Consider the following 21,836-nt stretch of genomic DNA (forward strand, 5'->3'; position numbering starts at 1 on the left):
TCTCCAAGTCTTGGTTTCATGTAGCAACTGCTAATTTAACTTCCACAACTCCTCTGGCCCCACATTACAAACCAAGATTCTACGCTATGGGTACCCTTTTCTTTACATTATACTTGATCAACAACTCCCTCTTTCTACTTTTATATATCTTTTTTTAATAATTAGGCTTATATTAAATTTCATAATAATAATAATAATAAAATTATTTATTTCATCTTCCCGTCGTAAAGAAAAAATATTTGTCAACATTAAGTACATATCCATCATATACCAATCAATAATTGATTATCATAAGGAAAAAAAACTGTGATTCTTTGTTATCTTTTGTTTTTTTTGTTTCCTTATTATATCGTGCTAATAATCATTATTAAATTTAATGGGTGTGTAACAGAAATTATAACAGTTGATGCAACGTACTTAAATTATATCGATGCATTGAATAATTTCTATAAATGCCAAGTTTTTTTCTTTTTTATAATTATTTTAATTAGGTTATAAAAATAATTAAAAAATAATTTAGCGCATTCCACAATCACAATCATATAGGATATATCAGAAATTATGAGAAATAAGGGTCATATATATAATTATAAGAAAAGATATAAACTCAGAATAAGAACTCCCAAATCACAACTATAAATATGATTCCAGTATAACCAACCCAACGTTCATTGATGTAAAATTCCTCTCTAGAAAAAAGCAATTTAGCTTTGACACATCAAAACACATATCACCACCTCTATATATAGAGAGAGAAAAGGAGAAGGAGAAAGAGAAAGAGGTTTTGGTGATGGATGGCTCTTCCTCTATGAATAACTCATCAATGAATAGAGGTGTTGTTTCTAATATTATTAATAATAATAATTCTACTGAAGAAGAGAGTGGATGGACAGCTTATTTTGAAGATTTCTCTAACCATAGAGAAGAAGAAGGAGAAGAAGATAGTTTCTGTAATTCTGGTTTTTTTGGTAGTTCTTCTATGGTTTCTGATGCTGCTTCTTTTCCTGCATGGAAATCATCATCACCATCAAATAATCAACATCATCATCATAATTACAACAACCATGTTGTTTTTGCTTCTTGCTCTTCTATTGAACCATCTCCAAAACTACCCAACAAGTTAAATTTCAAGAAAACCAGCAGAGCTAAAGGAATTTCTCTTCATGATGATTCCTTAGAGGATACTGCTAGTTCTCCTGTTAATAGTCCAAAGGTAAATTAATTTCTTAAATTTTTCTTTATATTAATTTCCAAAATACATGATTAACCCTTTCTTTCCTTTTGTATTTTCATTATTTAGGTTAGTTATTTTGGACCAACATCTGATCACATCAATCCCAGGAAGCCAAATGACCATTTTAATAGCTCTCTGGTATGTACATATACAGAATATGATTCTTTTAAATAGAGTGCTCTGTTGTTGTTTTGTTCTTTGGAATACTAGCTAGATTGGTCTGTAATAATCTGCAGTTATATCATTTTAAATTTTAAAAAGCAAAAGTTTTATTTATGGATTATTTTCTTGATTTCTTTATGTAGGGTAAAGGAGGGATCTTAGAGCATTATGAACAAGAACTGGAAACAGAAAATGAAAGATGTGAAATGAATTGCAGTAGCAGTAGTAATAATAATCACCGCACAGACTTGAAGAAGAGAGGGCTGTGTTTAGTTCCTTTGTCCATGTTAGTTAATTACCTTGGTTAATTAAGTAATTAATCTCTCTCTTTCTCTCTCTTTCTTTCTTTCTGATTTCTGTTACATATATGCTTTCTTGAAGCAAAAACTTAGAAGAACGTATTTATAAGAGCAAATATAAATATATAAGATGTGTACTATTACTACAGTACCAATCTCAATCTCTTCATATGTTCAGATCTTCAATATGTTGTTGTACATATTTCCATAGGAAGAGAATAAGACAATGTTTGGCAAATCATGTGAATATCATTTTCCATTGGCTTTGGCTGGTAACTTAATAAAATAATGCAAGGAGAAGAAGAAGAAGAAGAAGAAGAAGAAGAAGAAACACAGTAAATATGTAAAGAAAAAAAAGGTTTATAAAATTGCTTGTTGAGTGAGTATATATGTTTGGAATAAAATCTAATTGACAAATGACCTTTTGATACCACTGTACATTTTGTTTTACAAGGAAAAAGAAACCTCATCAAGTGGGAGTGGGAACTGATTTGATCCTTCCCATGAGAGGATAAGTTTTGTACTTAAATGCAAGTGGCAGTGCAAATTTTGCATATATATATATATATATATATATATATATATATATATATATATATACATAGTTATTATAGTTATATTCCTCACCTGTTGTTAGCTGCAAATGTGTAAATTAAATTAAAATTAATTATCAATCTTATAAAGTGAAGAAAAGAAATATTTTCTAGACTCTTGTTTGGATAAATTATAATGGTAAATTTGTCTCGATTGGATTTATGAGCCTACTTATGAATTAAATTAATAAAAATTAGAGTGTTTTTTAAAAAATTTCTACTTTATTCTTTTTATTCTCAGTTTCAACAACAAAAAAAAAATTTCGATTAGTTTCATCTATGATTAGATTTATAAATCGACTCTAAGCAAATCAATTTCTAAATTATACATGTGATGTGAGTCACCAAAACAAACTATAGTAGTTAAAAATTGAGATTTTTATTGAGATAAAAATTTATATAAAAAAAGGAAAATTACAAATTTTAAACCACATTATTCTCGTACTAAATAATATGTGAAAATATTCAAAAAAAAAAAAATACAAAATCAAAACACTATCTTTTAATTGTATAATTCATTTAAATTTCGAACTACATAAAAAAAAAAATACTTACATGGAAAGAATAAGGAAGTTGTAATAATAATAATTTCAATAATATTTTTATCCGCACTCGTTGATTGGAAAATGTGCTTCGAGGTACAAACAAGTGATTTTAATAACTTTTCCTTCATTTGGAGAAAAAATTAGTTATGGGTCCCATATAATTACTCTTTTTTTTTTTTTCCTCTTTTTTTTTTTTCTCCAACTTGCCTTCCATTCAAGCATAATGTCAAGTAATATTTGGTAAAATTGAAAATTAATTATTAAAAAATTTTAATTTAAATTTTAAGTGATGAAAATTTTAAATTTCAAAACTAATTTAAAATATAATTTTTTTGAAAATGGTAATTTAAAATATACTCCCTCCGTCCCAAAAAACTAATCCGTATTTCCCTTTTGGTTTGTCTCAAAATATAGTCTACCTTCTTTTTTTGCATTATAGTTAATTTTTGAATTGTCTACTATACCTTTATTAAATTTTATTTTATTTTCAATAACTCTCATTAGTTCTTACTTTTTTAATATAATAATTGTTCATGTATTATATAAGATGAGCATAATAGAAAAGTTATATGAATAAAATTATCATTTTAACCATAATAATTTCTATTTTTTAATCTGTGTGAAAATAGAAAGTAGACTATTTTTTTTGCCGAAGGGAGTAATGATTTACTATATGTGTTATGATTAAATTTTAAATTAAAAATTTTGACTTACCATTCGAATATGTAGATAATATCAAATTAATAATTTAAATTAATTTCAGTAAAACTAAATATATTTAATATAATTTTCCAAAAATTAGTATATTATGTAATTTTTTTTCCAAGAGTATTTCTCCAATCTTTTTTTTGGTAAATCACTGATATTTGGAGTCTATTGTTAAAAACCGCATAATCTAATTCGAAACTTAATTACAATTAAAACTCACCGCTCTTCTTATAAATCTAGTGAGAATAAACTCAAGAGCCCGCGGAGCAAACAGTGGAATCGTTTATTAACGAGACAATGTGGGAAGCAAAAGTTACAATAAATTGATTTGGCAAATAACTAGGCGGCAGGCTGCTTACGGCACCTACAGCTACAGCCAGAATGCTATTGAGGTGGCGTCGAGTAGTGAAGCTGTGGCTGGCAGCTAAGGGTTCGACATGCAAATACTAATAATATTTAGTGTTTATTAGGTAGAGTTTATCGCAATACTCACATAATAAAACACAATCATGTGAGTAGCCTCAATTTTGCTATTTTAGAAGAGAGAAATTCAATATCATCATTTTCTTATTAAATAGCTGTTTCATGAACTTTATAAAATCCATGAATTCCATATCCCATCAAGCTCATTAAATAAAAATAAATAAATAAATAATAGAAAAACAATAATTCTTTTTTTTAATTATCGGTATTCGGATTCTATTACCAAGAGCTGCCTTAATTCTTTCCACGTATTCAATTTGCATTGTCAACTAAGCCACAACTCGTAAGTAAAAAAATAATAATTCTTTTGACATCAAACATTAAATAAAATGGTACATGCAATGTAGCAAAATTGTTGGGGTTTTAAATAATTCTCTCACATTAGGAATTAAAAGAATTGATTCCCTCTTCCTCTTCTTTTTTTTCCCCCTTGAACAAGAGAAATTACAACTAATAGGGTAACAGCTATCAAACAACACTATTTGTTCTGCAGACATACATTTTTATTTTATTGATTGAGCCCACCCAATAGAAAAAATAAAAATAAAAAGGGGGTGATGTAGCTGATTTTCAAACCATTTAATAAAATAATAAGAATAAAATAATAGAAGAACATTATTCAAGTGGGAATGAGAATCAGAAACAGAACCCTGAAGGGATGTAAGTTCCTTTGTACCCTGAAAATTAGATTGATAGGTTTAAATATTAATTTAATATCTCCAACCTCTTCTTCCTCTTGCAGGCCATTCATTTAAATTATTCAGAAAGAGCTGCAACCAAAAGACCCCTCCATGTGCTTTTGCATTAAAGGCAGGAGCTATGCTCTACAGATCAACACCACACACTATTCTTAATCGTCTTTCAGCTCAAAATGCCTTTTCCTTTCACAAATTTTTTCTTCTCTATTTTTTTTTTTTGTTTTTATAAACATGGCCAAAAGCCAACAAAAGACTAATTAACCACATAAACTATCCTGCAAAACATTATCAGCATGTGAATTAAATTAAATTTATATTTATTTCCTTTTAATTTTTATTTATTTATAGTTCAGACTGTCTCGATCAATTTAAAACTGTGGAAACTAACATTTTTCCTTGTAATCTTAAAGATATTTTATTGGTCTCTCACATCAATTGGGTGTGCATTTATGAATACATTCACGGAGTCTTCTCTAAATAGTTTTGAATTCTAGTCCATGAAAAATAAGAGCTCTCATTTTTACCAATTAAATTAATTCTATTGAATTATTTTTTAAATGCTTAGATACGAGTTTTCAGTTTCATATCAATTTATTCTTATTGAGATTAGATCAATTTTTCTATAGATTTCAAGAATATTATTAATAACATCAAATTCTGGTCAATGAGGAAAAATAATGCTTTTATCCTTATTAATTAAACTAACTTTATTGAATTACTTTTAAAATATTTATGTACTGAAAAATAATAAAATACTATTCTCTTGATTCCACTTTAGCAGCAACAAATACACATTTTACTTTAAGTGGTTATTTAACATTTTCAAAATATATTAATAAAATTTTCAATTTTATTCATATTTATTATTTATTAGATGTGATTTATTTTTATATTTACATTTATTTTTCTCTTTTTTATCATTACTTTAATTGTAGTTAAATTGAAATTTTGACTACACACAAAAGTTTTTTATTATATCAAAATATGAAAAAATGAAATAGAAGTACTACTCTAATGGTGATGATGCTTTAATATGACATAAAATTAGCATTAATTTTATAGTAAAATTAAATAAGGAGTTTTTAATTTTAAGAAGGATAATTTAAATATTTTATTATATATTTTTAAAAAATCAATTTGTTCAAATTTTTTTCTTAATTCTTGTAAAAAAAGAAAATGTTGCTATTATAACGGAATGGAGAGAGTAGTAGTAGAAATCGGCTAATTAGGACATAAAATAATTATTGGCATATTTATAGCTCATGAAAAGTAGGGAATTGGCATATTTTCCTAAGCATTCAACATATTTATAGCTCATGTTGGAGTCGGTTTTATAGAAATTCATCAATTGGATTTAAAATCGAATGGACATGAAAAAAATCGATCACAATCGACTGAATCTATTAAATCAATTTGGTTCAGATGCCAATTTGAGTTCGATTCAATTTGAACTGAACCGAGCTTTTGCTCACTCTTATCAAACTCTATTGACTTTTATTGCATAGTCTAATTACTGAATTCTTATGAATCATTTTTCTTTTAACATCATGCTAACTAGGATAATATATGTAAATTCATATTGCTTACGAATGAATTCCTATAATTTATATATATATCCTATAAATATAATTTTATTGAATTTAATTTAGACATAACTAATTCTATAATGTTACAAAAAATCAATATATATATATATATATATATATATATATATATATAGTTCATATAAATTAATTTGATAAGCAAGTGTTCAATTTTTTTTTAAAAAAAATTAAATTTGGTAACTCATTTAAAAAGATTAATTTGTTATGAAATTAGAAATAAATTCAAATTTTAGTCACATGCAATATCTTTTATCTTGGAGTGGGTGACGCATGTATCTTCAATTTTTTTTTTCCTTTTTTTTATTGGTGTTTGATTTTTAACAAGTAATAAGCAAAAGAGCACAAAAAGAGCAAGTCAAACCTAAAAACAACAAGAAGCCAAAAACAAGAAGGGAAAGCTATGACCTAAGCAAAAAGGATACCAAGACCAAGACCATAAATGCTTTCCAAGAAGAAGATATCAAAATCTTAATCTTTATGTTATCTATAAGAAAATTCACGATTTATTAATTTATATTATATAGTATTAAATTTTTATTAATTTTAAAATATAACATTGAAAAATTAATAAGTAAACTAATTACCAAATAATAAAACAAAACGTTTCAATTTATATTACATGTAAAGTTTGAAAGTATTTGAGTTTCAATTGATTTCTGAAGATACCCATCTGTACATTATATACAGGAGTATCCTATTATAACTATACTACTAATTATACATATCAGAAATAACAAATAATAAATTGACAGATTGTCATTATCTCTATCACACCCCCTCAGTCAAAGGGGCAGCGGAGCGAACACTTAGACTGTTTCTGAAATCATCAAACAAAACGCGCGGAAGACCTTTTGTAAAGATGTCTGCAATTTGATAACGAGAAGGAACATGATGAACTCGAACCTCTCCTTTTTGAACTTTTTCTCGCACAAAATGAATATCCATCTCTATATGTTTAGTGCGTTGATGCTGAACTGGATTCTCTGACAAATAGATCGCACTAACATTATCACAATATACCATTGTAGCTTTTGATATCGAACAATGTAGTTCCAGCAAAAGATTCCTCAACCAACAAGATTCAGAAACAACATTAGCAACTCCTCTGTATTCAGCTTCTGCGCTTGATTTTGAGATTATACGTTGCCGCTTTGAAGACCAAGAAATAAGATTATTCCCAAGAAATATACAGTAACCAGAAGTAGAGCGGTGGGTGTCAGGACAACCACCCCAATCGGCATCCGTGTAAGCCACCAGAGAATGTGCCGATGATTTATATAACGGTAAACCATAATGAATTGTTCCTTTAAGGTACCGCAGTATCCGCTTTAAAGCCTTCATGTGCTGTTCAGTTGGAGCATGCATAAAGAGACAGATTTGTTGGACTGCATAACAAATGTCAGGTCTAGTAAAAGTTAAATACTGTAATGCTCCAGCCAGTTGCCTGTATAACTTAGGATTAGAACACGGTTCACCACTTTGAGCACTTAATTTGCCTGTTGTATCCACAGGTATGAGACTCGATTTCCACTCAGTCATGCCAGCACGATCTAACAGTTCAACAGCATATTTTTGTTGCGTCAAAAACATACCTACGTTGTTGCGTTGAACTTTAATGCCGAGAAAATAATTAAGTGGTCCTAAGTCCTTCATTGCAAACTCAGCACTTAATTTAGTAATGATGTCCTTTCTTAAAGCAGCTGATGAAGTTACAAGAACGATATCATCAACGTACAGTAATATGTATGCCATTTTTGCATGTGTATAATAAATGAATAAAGAATGATCACATGTGCTATGAATAAAACCAATTGTTGCCGTAAAATCAGTAAACCTTTGTTACCAAGCGCGAGGGGCTTGCTTCAAGCCATATAAAGACTTCTTTAACAGGAAGACATGATCATGCCGGGAGGAGTCTCGAAATCCCAAAGGCTGATGCATAGAAACTGTCTTATTGAGATTACCGTGCAAGAATGCATTCTTGACGTCAAGTTGATGAATGGACCAATTCTTCGAAACTGCCAAGCTAGGCACCATTCTGATTGTCGCAGGTTTAACAATCGGACTGAAGGTATCCTCACAATCAATTCCTTCCCGCTGAGACCTGCCATCACCTACAAGACGGGCTTTATGCCTCTCAAATGAACCATCAGAATTCTTTTTATGACGAAAAACCCACATTGATCTAATAATTTTGACATTTATGGACGAGGAACTAAATCCCAAGTCTTATTCTTAATGAGAGCCTCAAATTCATCAAGCATAGCACTTTTCCAATTCGGGTCTTTTAGAGCTGACACAGGATTTGTTGGTATAGGGGAAATAGACGAAGAAGTAGCAACATAAGACTGATATTTTGGGTTAGGCTTAAATATTCTTGATTTATTACGGGTTGTCATATTATGAGAAGGTGCAGGTGGATTTAAGTGAGCTTGGGAATTATTGACAGGTGCATGGTGTTGTGTCATATTATTGAAAGGTGCAGGGGAATGTTGTTGTGAAGTTGGTATAATGGGAGCAGGTGAGGACACATGTAAAGGCTCATCATTGGTAGTTGGAGAAAGAGATGAATTATGTAGCCTGTGTATCTGTAGTGGTGTTAAACTACCATCCAGAAAATCATATTCAGAAGCGTTAGCAGCAGGGAATTTGGAAAAAGGATACTGATTCTCATCAAATTTAACATGTTGACAAATGATGATTTTATTTGAAGACAGATCAAGACACTTATACCCTCTATGATTTGAAGGATATCCTAAAAAAACACAAGGTTTAGATCTTGGCTCTAACTTATGAATGGTGGTAGACGGAATTAAAAGGAAACATAAACACCCAAATATTCGTAAATGAGAATACGACGTATATTTATGGTAGAGCATTTGAGTGGGTGACCTATAATTCAATAATTTGCTAGGAAGTATATTAAGAAGATAGGTGGCAGTTGATAAAGCATGATGCCAAAAACGTGCAGGTATAGAAGCATGAAGCAAAACAGTTCGAACCATGTAATTGATGGTTTTAATTTTACGTTCAGCTTTAACATTTTGAGAAGAGGAATAGGGACAAGAAAACCGAAAAACTATGCCATTTTGTATACAATAATCATGAAATTTGACATTGTTATATTCGCCACCATTATCACATTGTAAATGCTTAATTGTCTTACCAAATTGTGTTTGAACATATTTAGAGAAAGAAATAAAGACACTAAGCACTTGAGATTTATGTGATATTGGAAATGTCCACAAGAATTTGGTAAAATCATCAGGAAACAAGACATAATATCGATGACCAGCTGAACTTGGAACAGGTGATGACCATAAATCACTATGAATAATATCAAATGGCATATTTGTAGTTGAACTAGAAGCATGAAACGACAGTCTTATAGATTTCCCCAATAGACAAGAATTACAAAATGGAACTTGTCGTTATTACAAGAAATAGAATTATTGTTCCTAAGAGAAACTAGCACATCTTTCCCAGGATGACCTAAACGAGAATGCCATGTTGAAGAAGAAAGAACAAAAAACGCAGACTGAACAGAAGATGGTCCAACGCAATTGAATGCAGAATCAGTAAATGGATATAAATCACCTGTGCTATTGCACCTCAGAAGGTGGCTCCCCGTCAGAAAATCCTTCATAGCAAATCCAAAAGGATCAAATTCAACAGAAACTTTGTTATCAACTGTAAACTTTCGAACAGATACAAGATTTTTAATTAAATGTGGAGTATGTAAAACATTGTTGAGATGCAAAGGGGGTTTAGTATATGGTAATAATGCATGACCAAGACCATGAATTGGAATAGTGCTACCATTACCAACAATTATTCCATTATTTCGGCTCAAATTAGGATAAGAAGTGAGATTACCAGAATTTGCAGTCATATGAGAAGTGGCAGCACTGTCCATGAACCAATGTTCCTCAGGCGGTTTTAATGACAAAGTATGCATAGCCTGATCAATGTCTGTGGGAGCATAACTGCTAGAGGCAGCAGTATAGAAAGCCTGCGATGGAGCAGAAGACTGTGGCTGTGATGGTGAATGACCCAAAATTCCTTGTTGCCATGCTGGGACAAGAGGCCTATAATTCCATGAGGGATAAGGACATGGAGGTGCAGCCCACTGCTGCAACTGTGATTGCTGATCATAATAAGAAGGCTGCCATACTCCTAGAAATGGATATTGCCATGGATGAGAAAAACCACCCCCTAGTGGAAATGTTCGACCACCAGAATTATTGCCACGTCCTCCAAAATAATTTCCACGGCCACGATGCCTATTAGGTCTGGCAGAATAAGAAGACTGATTCCATGATTATTAACTAGATGATAATGTTTCAACAGGAGGAGATTTTGCCATCATAGCCATAGGAGGAGATGCTGCTGCAGCATCGACTTTAGCTCGCTCAGCTTTAGTAGTTTCTTTAAGAAAAAGCATAGACCGAACCTGTGCAAAGGTGGGAAAAGATACCTTATTCTGGACTACTGTGACAAAACTGTCATAAGAATCTGTTAGCCCAGTCAGAAGTCGCATCACCAATCGTTGATCAGAAACCTTGGCACCAACATTGGCCAGCTGATCAGCAAGTACCTTAAGACAGCGAGTATATGCCTTCGCATCTGGGAAATCGCGCAAACTAGTGTTTGCAAATTCAGTTTCAAGATGAATAGCCCGAGAAGTTTTATTGTCTTGAAATAATTCTGCCAAACTATTCCAGGCATCCAAAGCAGTATCCTGGAGATTAATAATTGTGTTAAGAAGGTCATTAGAGATTGTTCCATAGATCCATTGACGAACAATACTATCGATTCGATCCCACTGCGCTTATTCAGCAGCAGTTTTGACGGTGGCAGGAGAGTCACCACTCGAAGGACTTATGTGATCATATGTAAGGGTTGCTTTAGCATGAATGGTGAAAAGGGTAGCCCAATTAGAATACTGAGGGTTTTCATAATCTAGAATTATTGGAATATGAGTTTTGATGTTGGTAATTGTTGTGGCAGGATGAATCTTCTCGGCCATTATAAAATAAACAAGGAAGAAGAAGAAATAAGAATGGTGAAGAAAGGACGAAATAAGAAATAAGAAAGGAGAAGTTAGGATTTTTGCTCTGATACCGTGAAAGTATTTGAGTTTCAATTGATTTCTGAAGATACACATCTGTACATTATATACAGGAGTGTCCTATTATAACTATACTACTAATTATACATATCAGAAATAACAAATAACAAATTGACAGATTGTCATTATCTCTATCAAAGTTTTTGAAAATATAAATGAGAAATGAAAAATTACTCAAAGAAATAAAATTCTTGATGGTCAATTACTACGGTTGCTTGCAATAATCTATAGTACGTAAAAGTCATTCCGGAGACTTACAATATACTCGTTCATGCAAACATAAATTGGAACGTTTTTGTGAAAATGAAGTGATGCTCATCGTATTTGCCAATTCTCTCTTTAACAATAAATGTGAACTATTATAAATAGTATATATTACAATGTTTTTGAATGAAAATAATTATTATTAATCAAATGAAAGTTAATTGTTTAGGTTTTAATAATTTTATATATAATGCCATAATACCATAATGTTGTTATAATATAAGTTTTAAAATTTTTTAAATGATAGAAATTGCAACTAAACTAAATATTACATTCTATACTAAGGCATAGTCTAGTGGTAAATGCATATATAATCTGACAATAAATCCAGGTTGGAATCTCCTTCTCCAATACTAAAAAAAAAAAAGAAAAAAAATTACATTGTTAATATATAACTTTTATTTTGGTCCTTTTGAGATATTTAATGGCAAAAAGTAAAAATTTTGGAAGGAATAACTTATTAATATAATATAAGTAAACCTCAAGGATGTAAATGTATTTCTAAAAAGACAATCACTAAATAGTTAATTTCACCAAAATATAGGGATAAAATTATAATTTACCCTAAAAATAATGAATCTTTATTACTTGGCCATTTAATAAAAGATTGATTTCATAAATATTTTTTATTACAAAATAACATTTGATTCATTTACATTTCTTAATTTGAGCATAGAGAAAAACATGTTTAATAAAAAGTAAACCTAATATTTAATTTACTTGCAGTTCCTAATCTGAGCATGGAAACACAAATATGAAACAAAAATAAAAGATAATATTCAATTCACTTGTAGTTCTAAGTACTCTTTTTGGAACTCTAGTGTTATGGCAGTATTTTGAAAACTCATTCAGAATGTAGATGGTCCATAGCATGACTATTTTTGTATAAATTTACTATATTTTAAGTAAAAATTATCCTTAGATTTATAAACTTCATTCAATAAAAATGTATTCAATTGTCTTAGACCATCCAATTGAAGCATAAATCTACTTTTATAAAGTACTTTGCATGTAGAAGTTTTAGGTCAATATCATATAAAGTTTATGTGACAAAATATAGGAAGAGAAAGACTGTTGATGAAAATGCTATAATTGTGTTGTAAACTCAAAACAAAATCTCACTAGTCTTTCATTTTTTTTTTTTTAATTCATCGGAAGTTTTTATAGGCCGAAATAACACTAGGAGCTATACAACAGGGGGTTGCCTTTCTTTTTTCTCACCAAACTGGTGAATACAACTGTGATCGAGAAAACTCGAGCTCCACTCTTCACATAAGTGAGAAGACCAATCAGACCACCGCCTAATTCACACTGGTCTTTGATTATTGTTAGGGAAGTTACATCCATAGTACATGTATGTCCAATTGATTGGTTAACAATTAATTATCATCTAATTTAAAGAATATAAAATGCATTGAACAATTGGCTTTAAAAGGATTAGGGGTTATGAAGTTAGGTAATCAATCAATTATCTAACTTAACAACCACTAATATGTTTGATGTGATTTAAGTTTTGGAAGTGGTAGATCACATGTCCAATAACCTATATTAACTACAAATTAACAAGACATCAATCAATAATTGACCCTTTTTCTTTTTCTCATTACAGTGTCCTAGCAAAGGGTATAGGTATCCACATGTATTTGTATAATACCTCTAGATTTTTTTTTTCTTCTTAAAAATTTTTCTAATTGAGTAGAGTGTAGTAATCTAATTTAATTTTTTATTTTTTTTTATAACCGGGATCAAACTCTCCAAGAATCGAACTTGTATTCTCATCTTATGAAAATTGAGGTCACTTATTACCTCAACCAACACCTTGTTGGCTAAAAAATTTTATTTTTATTTATACATAAAAAGTAAATTAAATTGATTATATAATAATAAAATAGTTTATTGCAATAATATGTATGAAGATGAATCGCATATCCATTCGAATTAAATAATATTTTTTGATAGAATAAGTTATTATAATCCAAATTACTTGAATTGAATATCAATAATGATCTAGGTTGAAAAATCAACCATAAGTATAGGTTAAAAAAGCCCTAACTACCTCTCTGTCTCTTCTTATTTTTCAAAATTCTGTCCTTTAAACCGTTGCTGGCCATTTCTTTTATATGTGGATGGTATTTTTTTTTTTTCTTTTACTTAATTTTTCTAGTCACTAACTTCGTATCTTTTTAGATAAGTTAATCTATATTTAGAAGCATAGATTTGTTTTTGTTTCATTCTTGTTGTTTCCTTCAATCATATAAAGGATAGTTTGTGGCTAAAAAAAAAGATAGCGAGCAGAGTTCCATTTTTAAACATTGGAATATATTTAAACAATTTTTTATTTTAATACTTCTAATATATATTTTTATTGTTTTTATATTAAAATATTTATTTTTTCAATACAAATGAAAAACTCATTTTTATAGTTGTATATGAGATGAGTTGCTTGTGAACTACTCAAAAGTGCAATTTTATAAAAATTCGTTCAATAAGCTTACTGAGTTAAGCTATGAAGCCTGTTTAATAAACAAGTTAAACTATTAAACTCATTTAATAAATGAGTCAAGTTCAAGCTTTTGTTCATAATTCACAAACTAATTTTATCGAGTCAAATTCACGAGGCAATTTTAGTGACCCGAGTTGAAATCACAAATTAACTTAATGAGCTGAAACTTATTAAACCTACATCAATATGACTTCATTTTACGGTTATCAAGCTGAGCTTGAACTTAACTATTTTCAAACGAGTCAGACTGAATTTTTATATTTTTGAACTTAAATTTAAAAATATTGTTATTGAGCGAGTTTGAGCTCACGAGAGCTCCACCAGGCTCGGTTGATTTACAGCCTACTCACGTTGATCCTTTAAAAAAAAAAAAAAAAACATATATCCATAAACTATTCCATGGTATAACTTGTAAACAAGGGATAGGGATCATTTAAAAACATGTCCACCTTTAGATTCTCCTCCATTATTTTTATATATTTCTATGAGTGGAGACATCATTAGCCATTTATCCAATGCAAAGTGTCCCCCTAAACTGTTTCATTATCTAAATAATTAATATAACTAATTATTAACACGTGTTCGCTTATGACGTGCTAGCATTTGGCACTATTCAATCACAAAAGCATGTCACCCTCATAATTTTCCATTTTTCAATTAATTAAAGTTTGTTGATCAATAATAATAATAATAATAATAATAATAATAATATTATTATTATTATTATTATTTTGTGGTGCTTAATTAGCATTGCGGATTAAAGTTCTTCCAATCACCACACCTACTTTCTATCAAGACTATTATATTTATATTATATACAAAATACAAGAATGTATTTTGAAATCATCAGTAAGTTATCTAACTTCAGTGTCTGAGTTGGTTGAATAATAAATGTCATAAATATTAAAAAATTGTATTTTAGTAAAAATATTTTTAGCAATCCGATGTAATTTGATTAATCTTTTTATTTTTTTATTTTTATAAAAAATATGGACAATGATGTTCTTAGATTCAAATGATATTAAAAAAAAAAAGAGTTATCTCTATAGTAACATTTAGCACCTAATAATTAAAAGAACAAAAAAAAGATTAAAAAAAAAAGAAGAAGTGAGAAGCTTCCTAGCTATATTATACAAAGAGGTGAGTATAAAAAAGCCAAAGGATACACGAATGCCTCCTACAGGCTGGCAGTCATGAAATGGTTTAATATATTATAGACATAAATTGTGTTGTATTAGTGGATGTATGTCGAGTTTTGTGCACGTTTAAGGTAGGTATTAGGAATGCCTATGCCAACTCCAATATTCCTACTTCATCTTCAATTCGGTTGTAACCTGAACAGGAAAAACATCCTAATAAAAATGGAAAGATTTTTTAAAAAATATTCTTTAATGCAAACGTCTATTTGATATGTCATGCTGATGTGTAAAAAAAAAAAAATACACATAATCTATAATACTTTTTATTTTTAGAGAGTCTGTTACACAATATGAGTATTTATTTTCATATTCTCTTACATCCTCATTCTTCTTTCTTCTTTCGTTTTCTGGGTTTACAATTTACTTTTCAACCAATCATTATAGAGTAATAAATACTTAAACCCTCTAAAAATAGAAAGTGCAGTTGATAATATTTATTTTATTATTTTACACATTAGCTTAACATACCAAATAGATATTATCATTAGAGAGCAATTTTTAAAAATCTTTTTATTTTTTTGATGTGACAATTCAATAAGAGCAATCTACATTGACATTGGAAATGCTCTCGTTTTGTTAAGCGATTAAGATCCCATGTCCGCTCAATCTGAATTCATATAATAATTTAAAAGATAATATTTACCATTCACATATTTTCATCAAACTGAAATATAATCTAGCAAAATATTTTGATTAATCATATTCTATTAACCAAATCCAAAACCACTACATGGTATGAGAAAGCGAAAATATACATATTTAGTATGTTTTTTAACTACTAATTGTTTAAAATACAATCTAGAATATTGAAATTCTTGACCAATCTTCAATTTTTGGCATTACTTTCACGTAAAATTTATAAATCTTCATGTGATGCGATTGAGATAAATAGTTATTATTGTCATTTTTTTAATCATTAAATATAATATGTGTGATTTAATTTTATAATCTCTTCTAAGTGGATATATAATCATCATACAATATAAATTCATCAAAAATCATATACACATTTCAAATTTGAGTTTGAGATGAAACACTTAAAACATCAACTTCCCTCTATCCTTGTTAGGATAATTATCTCAAAATGACTTTCGTATATTCATCATTCGATTTAAATTAGGTCAGATCGAATCATATGCATTTGGAACACTTTATCATCTTCAGTAATGATAGAATTTAAAAAATTATATAGATTTATTTTAAATTCACGTTATGAATTTCCCTTTTTCATTTTAATAATTTGAGTCATGAGTTATTCTCGTTGGACTTACAAATATTCAAATTCCATTTAGTTTTCATCGAGTCTTTGAGTTGAAACATATTACATGTTGAGAGAGAAAAGGAAATAACAATTAGCTATAAGCTATTCCAGTCATATAATATATTCATCCGCTAAGAAATGAGACCATTATTAAGAAAAAAAAGCATTAAAAAAAATTAAAGAATCACGTCTATGAATTAGCATACTTTGCAAGTCAATCAACATAAAAAAAAAAAGCATGCTTGACAAGCAAATTGAATTCAAATATTATGCTGTAAAACGATATATATATATATGATTCAATTTTATTTATAGATATATGTTAATTTTCCATATAAATGAGAATATATAGAATGACCTATTTTCAAATTATCTAATTATAAATGGTTGAATATATAATTTAATCTTTAAATTTTGACAAAGGAATTTTTATGGCATCTTGTACTTCACTCTCTGTGATAATTATGCATTTTTTTATAGTAAAAATAATAATATTAAAAATTTTGACTTGTATATGAAAAAAGAATTGGTCCCTGATGTTTCGCGGAATTAAAGAGGTCAGTTTTTATATTTTAGGGCAATTTAATTTTGAACTTGTTTAAAATGATTAAACAGATCAGATTTAATATTTTAGATCAATTTTCCTCTAATTCTTCAGAGCACTTGTAAATAGAATCTTTGTATTGACATTTAACTAAATTATAATTGTAATCAAGCTGTGTAATTGATTAAATAAAATAATAAAATATAGAATAGAAGAAAATCATACACGAAATATATTGATCCCTTTTTATCTTAACCTATGATTTTGAGTTCATAAATATGTACTATTTTAAATATTTTAAAACTGAAAGTCTATATAATTCTTATGCTGAACAAATTAAAATTATTTTATATGTTTTAAAAATTTATTGCGTTAGAAAAAATGATACTTTTATGGATTTTGTACTTTTATTCAGAAGTGTTGAAAAATTTTGATATGGATATTCCTGTTAAATTAAATCAATAATTTAATTTTTAAAAATCAAAACAAATTTAAGACTAAATTGACTTAAAAGGTCAAGTCTGACCTATTTAATTCCAATAAACAAGTTCAAAAATCAAATTGACTTTTATCCCATACTAAAAATATTGAATTAGTACGTGATTGACATAATTTTTAAAACAATAATTTTATATTTTTAATCATTCAATAATTGCTTAATGAATTTAAATTTATGAGATGTTCAATGCATCAAATAAAATAGTTAATAGGTTCAATTTTGTAAGTTGAAATTTTCAATGAAACAAAGTAAAAGTTGAAAATGTCATATAAAGTTCTTTGTAAAGAATACAAGGATGAATTTATGTATTCAACTAATTATAAACTACTCTCTCTGTTCCTGAATATTTATTCTTTTTTGCTATAGCACATATATTAAGAAAATTAATTAAGGGGCAATGAGGCAAATGTCATATTCAATATTTCAGTTTTTAGTAAATTTCATAAAATATTAAATATTAAGAAACTAACACATTTGGTCAAAAATAAAATAAAAATACCCAAAGTAACCTCCAACGATATGAAACTAACAGATTTGGTTAAAAAGGAAATGCTAAAAAAAAAAAAAGAAAACCCTAAAAAATAGGAAAAGCTGAAGAAAAAGGAAACGCCGAAGAAAAGGAAACACCGATAAAAAGGAAATCTTAAAAAAAGGAAACACAAAGAAACACGAAATCTATAAGAGCAATCCCCTATACAACTTATGTTATTCAAAAACGAGAATGATGTCCAGCGACAATGATCATAACAACGGTAAATATGGTATATACGATATATATGGTGTATATACTATATATATATATATATATAGTATCAGTATTGATTCAAACAGAATCGAGAGTCCTATCTTATCTGTACAGGATATAAATAACATCCATGGTGGTGATAGTTTTTCGGGCAAGAACTAAGTTGCTGATACGCTCATACAAAAATGAAATCGTAGAAGGAAAATAGAATCCAAAAAATAAAATAAAAAAAAAACTGTGGAACAATTCCAATAATGAAAAAAACAACTGACGGTTGAAAATAACGAAAGCAAAAAGAGAAATAACAATAAGAAAATAATAGATGGCAACAAAATGAGAAAAAATGACGCCCAAAATAATAGAGGCTGCAAAAAGACGATATCAAAAAAAAAAAAAAATAGAAAAAATGTAAAATAGAAAATTAAAAAAAATACTAAGCGATTAAAACATTAACGCCTAAAAAAATAAAAAAAGAGCATAAAATAAAAAAAGAGCATAAAAGTAAAAACAAATCCAAACAGACAATAATTTAAACTGAAAAATCAAACTGATAGTCTTTGAACATAAGTTTCAAAATATGACATCTACTAGAATTCCCCATTAATTAATACTCTAAATTTTGTAAAACTAGATAACAAAACTTCCATAATATTCTTGAAGGCTTAATTATTATCGTTCAATTTTCCTAATGTGGTTTAGTCTTCCTAGAACTTTCATCAATATTCAATTGAGATTAGATAATATATTGTTTAGTGTGGAGTTATAATTACTTTGGACAATAGGTTTAATGAGGATATATTAGATAAAAAAAAAATTAGCTCATCTACCTAATAAATTAAAATAGAAAGAAGCCATTAGAGAAATTAAGGGTTTCTTACCAAAAAAAAAACAAAAAAAAGAGAAATTAAGGGTTATTATCTATGGATAGGGCTGCCTAACATAATTATTACTTCTCTAAGAAACTTAAAAAGGCTTAGATGACATTGTTGGCGTGATTTTCGGGAAGTAGAAGGGATCAATTTTATTTTTTTTAGAAACTAATAAATTTGTGATTGAAATTTCTAAAATGATGGCCCACTAGATATGGTATATTAGTCATTAATTGATTACTGCTTAGCATGTGCATCAAATATCATGTATGTGGTAGCTAAGAATGCATTTCTATTTCTATTGACTTTTAACCAAAAAGAACATGCCCCGTGACAAAGAAAATTATGCGAATAGTTATGATTTTTTTTTTAAATTTATTACCTTCTATTATAATTTTTTTAAATAAATTCATTATGTTCTATGACTCTAAATCACCTAATTTTAAAATTTATCAACAGTAGTTGGTTCAGCAATAAAAAGATTTAGACGGTTTGTGATAGCTTGCAATTCGTAACACTTGCTGATAATTCATCCATACCGATAATTTTATATAGTAAAAACCGGTTTTTCGATATCATTATAATTATTATTGAAATGTAAAAATGACAATTAAAAATTTTAATATTTTTTATATTACCATGTATTATTTATATTTTTTATTTTTAAACTGAATATAATATTTTCTATTTTAATGTTTCCAAAAAAAATAGAATATATATATATATTACACAAGTGCAATGGTACATATATCTGATACTTTATGGGTATTTAACTTGTTTCTATTTCAATCAAATGTTTAAATAAATAATTTTTGCCTATCTATTATGATTAGAATTGTTTATTTTACTCAATTATTTCTTCTAATTTCATGTCTTTTCCTTTTTATCACATTTCTTTCTTTCTTTTTGAGATTTTGTTGCAAAATGGAAGGACACTGTAAGAAAATTTTGTTTCATTATCGACGAAATGAGAGAAGATAAGAAAAAAAAAAAACGAAAAAAGAGAAAGAAAAAAGTGCGAACTCCTAATTTAGCTCGAAACTTAGTTACAGTTAAGGTTCTTCGCCCCTCTCCACATGTGTGATTAGTGGAAATTGAAATTAAAAACTCTTCCCACATACTCGGCCTACGTTGTCAATTAAGTCCCTATAGATTGAAAAAATAGTTTATTTTACTCACTCCATTCTATAATTTTTGTCCTAATTTGATTTGCACACACATTAAGAAAATTTATTTGAATATAATTAAACTATAATTTTGCATCGTTTCTCCTAATATATTTTTATGTTAATATCCTTTGAAAAGTAAATAATCCATATCAAATTATTATTAAAATTAATCAAACCGTAATTAAACATTTGATTAAATAGAGTCTTTTTGAAAGATTAAAGATTAATATTTTAATTTTATTTATATCAAAATTTCATTAATGATAATATAGCAATTTGATTATTATATTCGTTGAAAAAAAACATATTAAATAAAAATAAAATACTATAGTAAACTTAAATATTATTCACTTTAAAAAAAAGAAAAAAAGAAAATACGTAAAAAAAAAAAAATGTTGAACAAGAATTATGCGACTAAAGGAGTAGTATTTTGGTAAATATTTTGAGTAAAAATGCACCAATATTCTTTGTTTCTTAATTATTGTTTCTAGAAAAAAGTTAGAAGTAGTTTAAGGTTGGAAAGTAACAACTATGAAATAGAAAAACCCAAAAGATTTTATTTAGGCACCAACGATAAAATTGTTATGATAATTTATATATTTTCATTGGTGTTTCTTTAAGATGCGATGGATTCAATATATATATATATATATATATATATATTTATTCTTCTCAAGTGTTGCTTTTGTCAGTGAAACAAGTTTCTCCTTCACCGTGTCGACTAATATTTAATGCGCAAGAATTATTTTTCATAAGGGTAATAATTAATTGTGGAATAAGTTCATTTTGCTTCTTAAATATGGGTTTAAAAAATCGATTTTTTTGTACAATTATCACTCTACTTTTACATCAAATAAGTAAAAAGGCCCAATTTTTTACCAGAAAAGATCAAATAATAATTTTAATATTTTTAACTGATAAAATTTACTATTTTTAATGGTAAAAAAATTATATTTTTATTAAAATAACAATAATAAAATAATAAAATATTTACTATATGAACCGTAAACCTAGTTTTAGAAAGTTAGGCACATCCTTGCCTAACAAGGAATATTAATTTACGGATTAGAAAAAAAAAGCTTGACTAAATTACAATTAGTAGACTGCGAACTTTATTTTATATGTATATATTAGTGGGTTGCTTGCAAACATTGCATAAGGATCATCATCTTTGCCGGCCTCTAACTACCTAAAGAATAAGAATTAAAAATTAAAAAGAACATAATAATCTTTTTAAACAAAATCTTGAGTATCTTCAAATATTTATAAATAAATAACTACATACATATAAAATACAAGTAATGAAGTTTAAGATACGGTCTACAT

The 21,836-nt window shown here is 28.1% G+C and overlaps 2 protein-coding genes across 2 annotated transcripts; one reads left to right on the top strand and one right to left on the bottom strand.

The window, feature by feature from the left end:
* The first annotated feature begins 635 nt into the window (after positions 1–635).
* Positions 636–2,128, top strand: LOC105645374 (uncharacterized). Its single transcript, XM_012230958.4, has 3 exons — positions 636–1,213; positions 1,301–1,372; positions 1,540–2,128. Exons 1-3 carry the CDS (start codon positions 791–793, stop codon positions 1,702–1,704), a joined length of 660 nt encoding a protein of 219 aa, XP_012086348.1. The 5' UTR covers positions 636–790; the 3' UTR covers positions 1,705–2,128.
* Positions 2,129–10,650: 8,522 nt separating this feature from the next.
* LOC149497467 (uncharacterized) lies at positions 10,651–11,355 on the bottom strand. Its single transcript, XM_089719186.1, has 2 exons — positions 11,179–11,355; positions 10,651–11,067 (listed from the first exon to the last, which is right to left on the bottom strand). Exons 1-2 carry the CDS (start codon positions 11,353–11,355, stop codon positions 10,651–10,653), a joined length of 594 nt encoding a protein of 197 aa, XP_089575312.1.
* Positions 11,356–21,836: the final 10,481 nt, after the last annotated feature.

This window comes from Jatropha curcas, chromosome 3, assembly GCF_041381405.1.
Source record: "Jatropha curcas cultivar XTBG-Jc1 chromosome 3, XTBG_Jcur_1.0, whole genome shotgun sequence".
NCBI classification, from domain to species: Eukaryota; Viridiplantae; Streptophyta; class Magnoliopsida; order Malpighiales; family Euphorbiaceae; genus Jatropha; species Jatropha curcas.

What these genes read in the sequence shown, in the direction of transcription:
- LOC149497467 (XM_089719186.1), bottom strand. Translation starts at nt 11,355, where the DNA reads ATGGCCGAGAAGATTCATCCTGCCACAACAATTACCAACATCAAAACT. An exon ending in GTGGTGACTCTCCTGCCACC is followed by an intron (nt 11,068 to 11,178) that starts GTCAAAACTGCT and finishes ATTAATCTCCAG; the next exon opens with GATACTGCTTTGGATGCCTG.
- LOC105645374 (XM_012230958.4), top strand. Translation starts at nt 791, where the DNA reads ATGGATGGCTCTTCCTCTATGAATAACTCATCAATGAATAGAGGTGTT. An exon ending in CTCCTGTTAATAGTCCAAAG is followed by an intron (nt 1,214 to 1,300) that starts GTAAATTAATTT and finishes TTCATTATTTAG; the next exon opens with GTTAGTTATTTTGGACCAAC. An exon ending in ACCATTTTAATAGCTCTCTG is followed by an intron (nt 1,373 to 1,539) that starts GTATGTACATAT and finishes TTCTTTATGTAG; the next exon opens with GGTAAAGGAGGGATCTTAGA.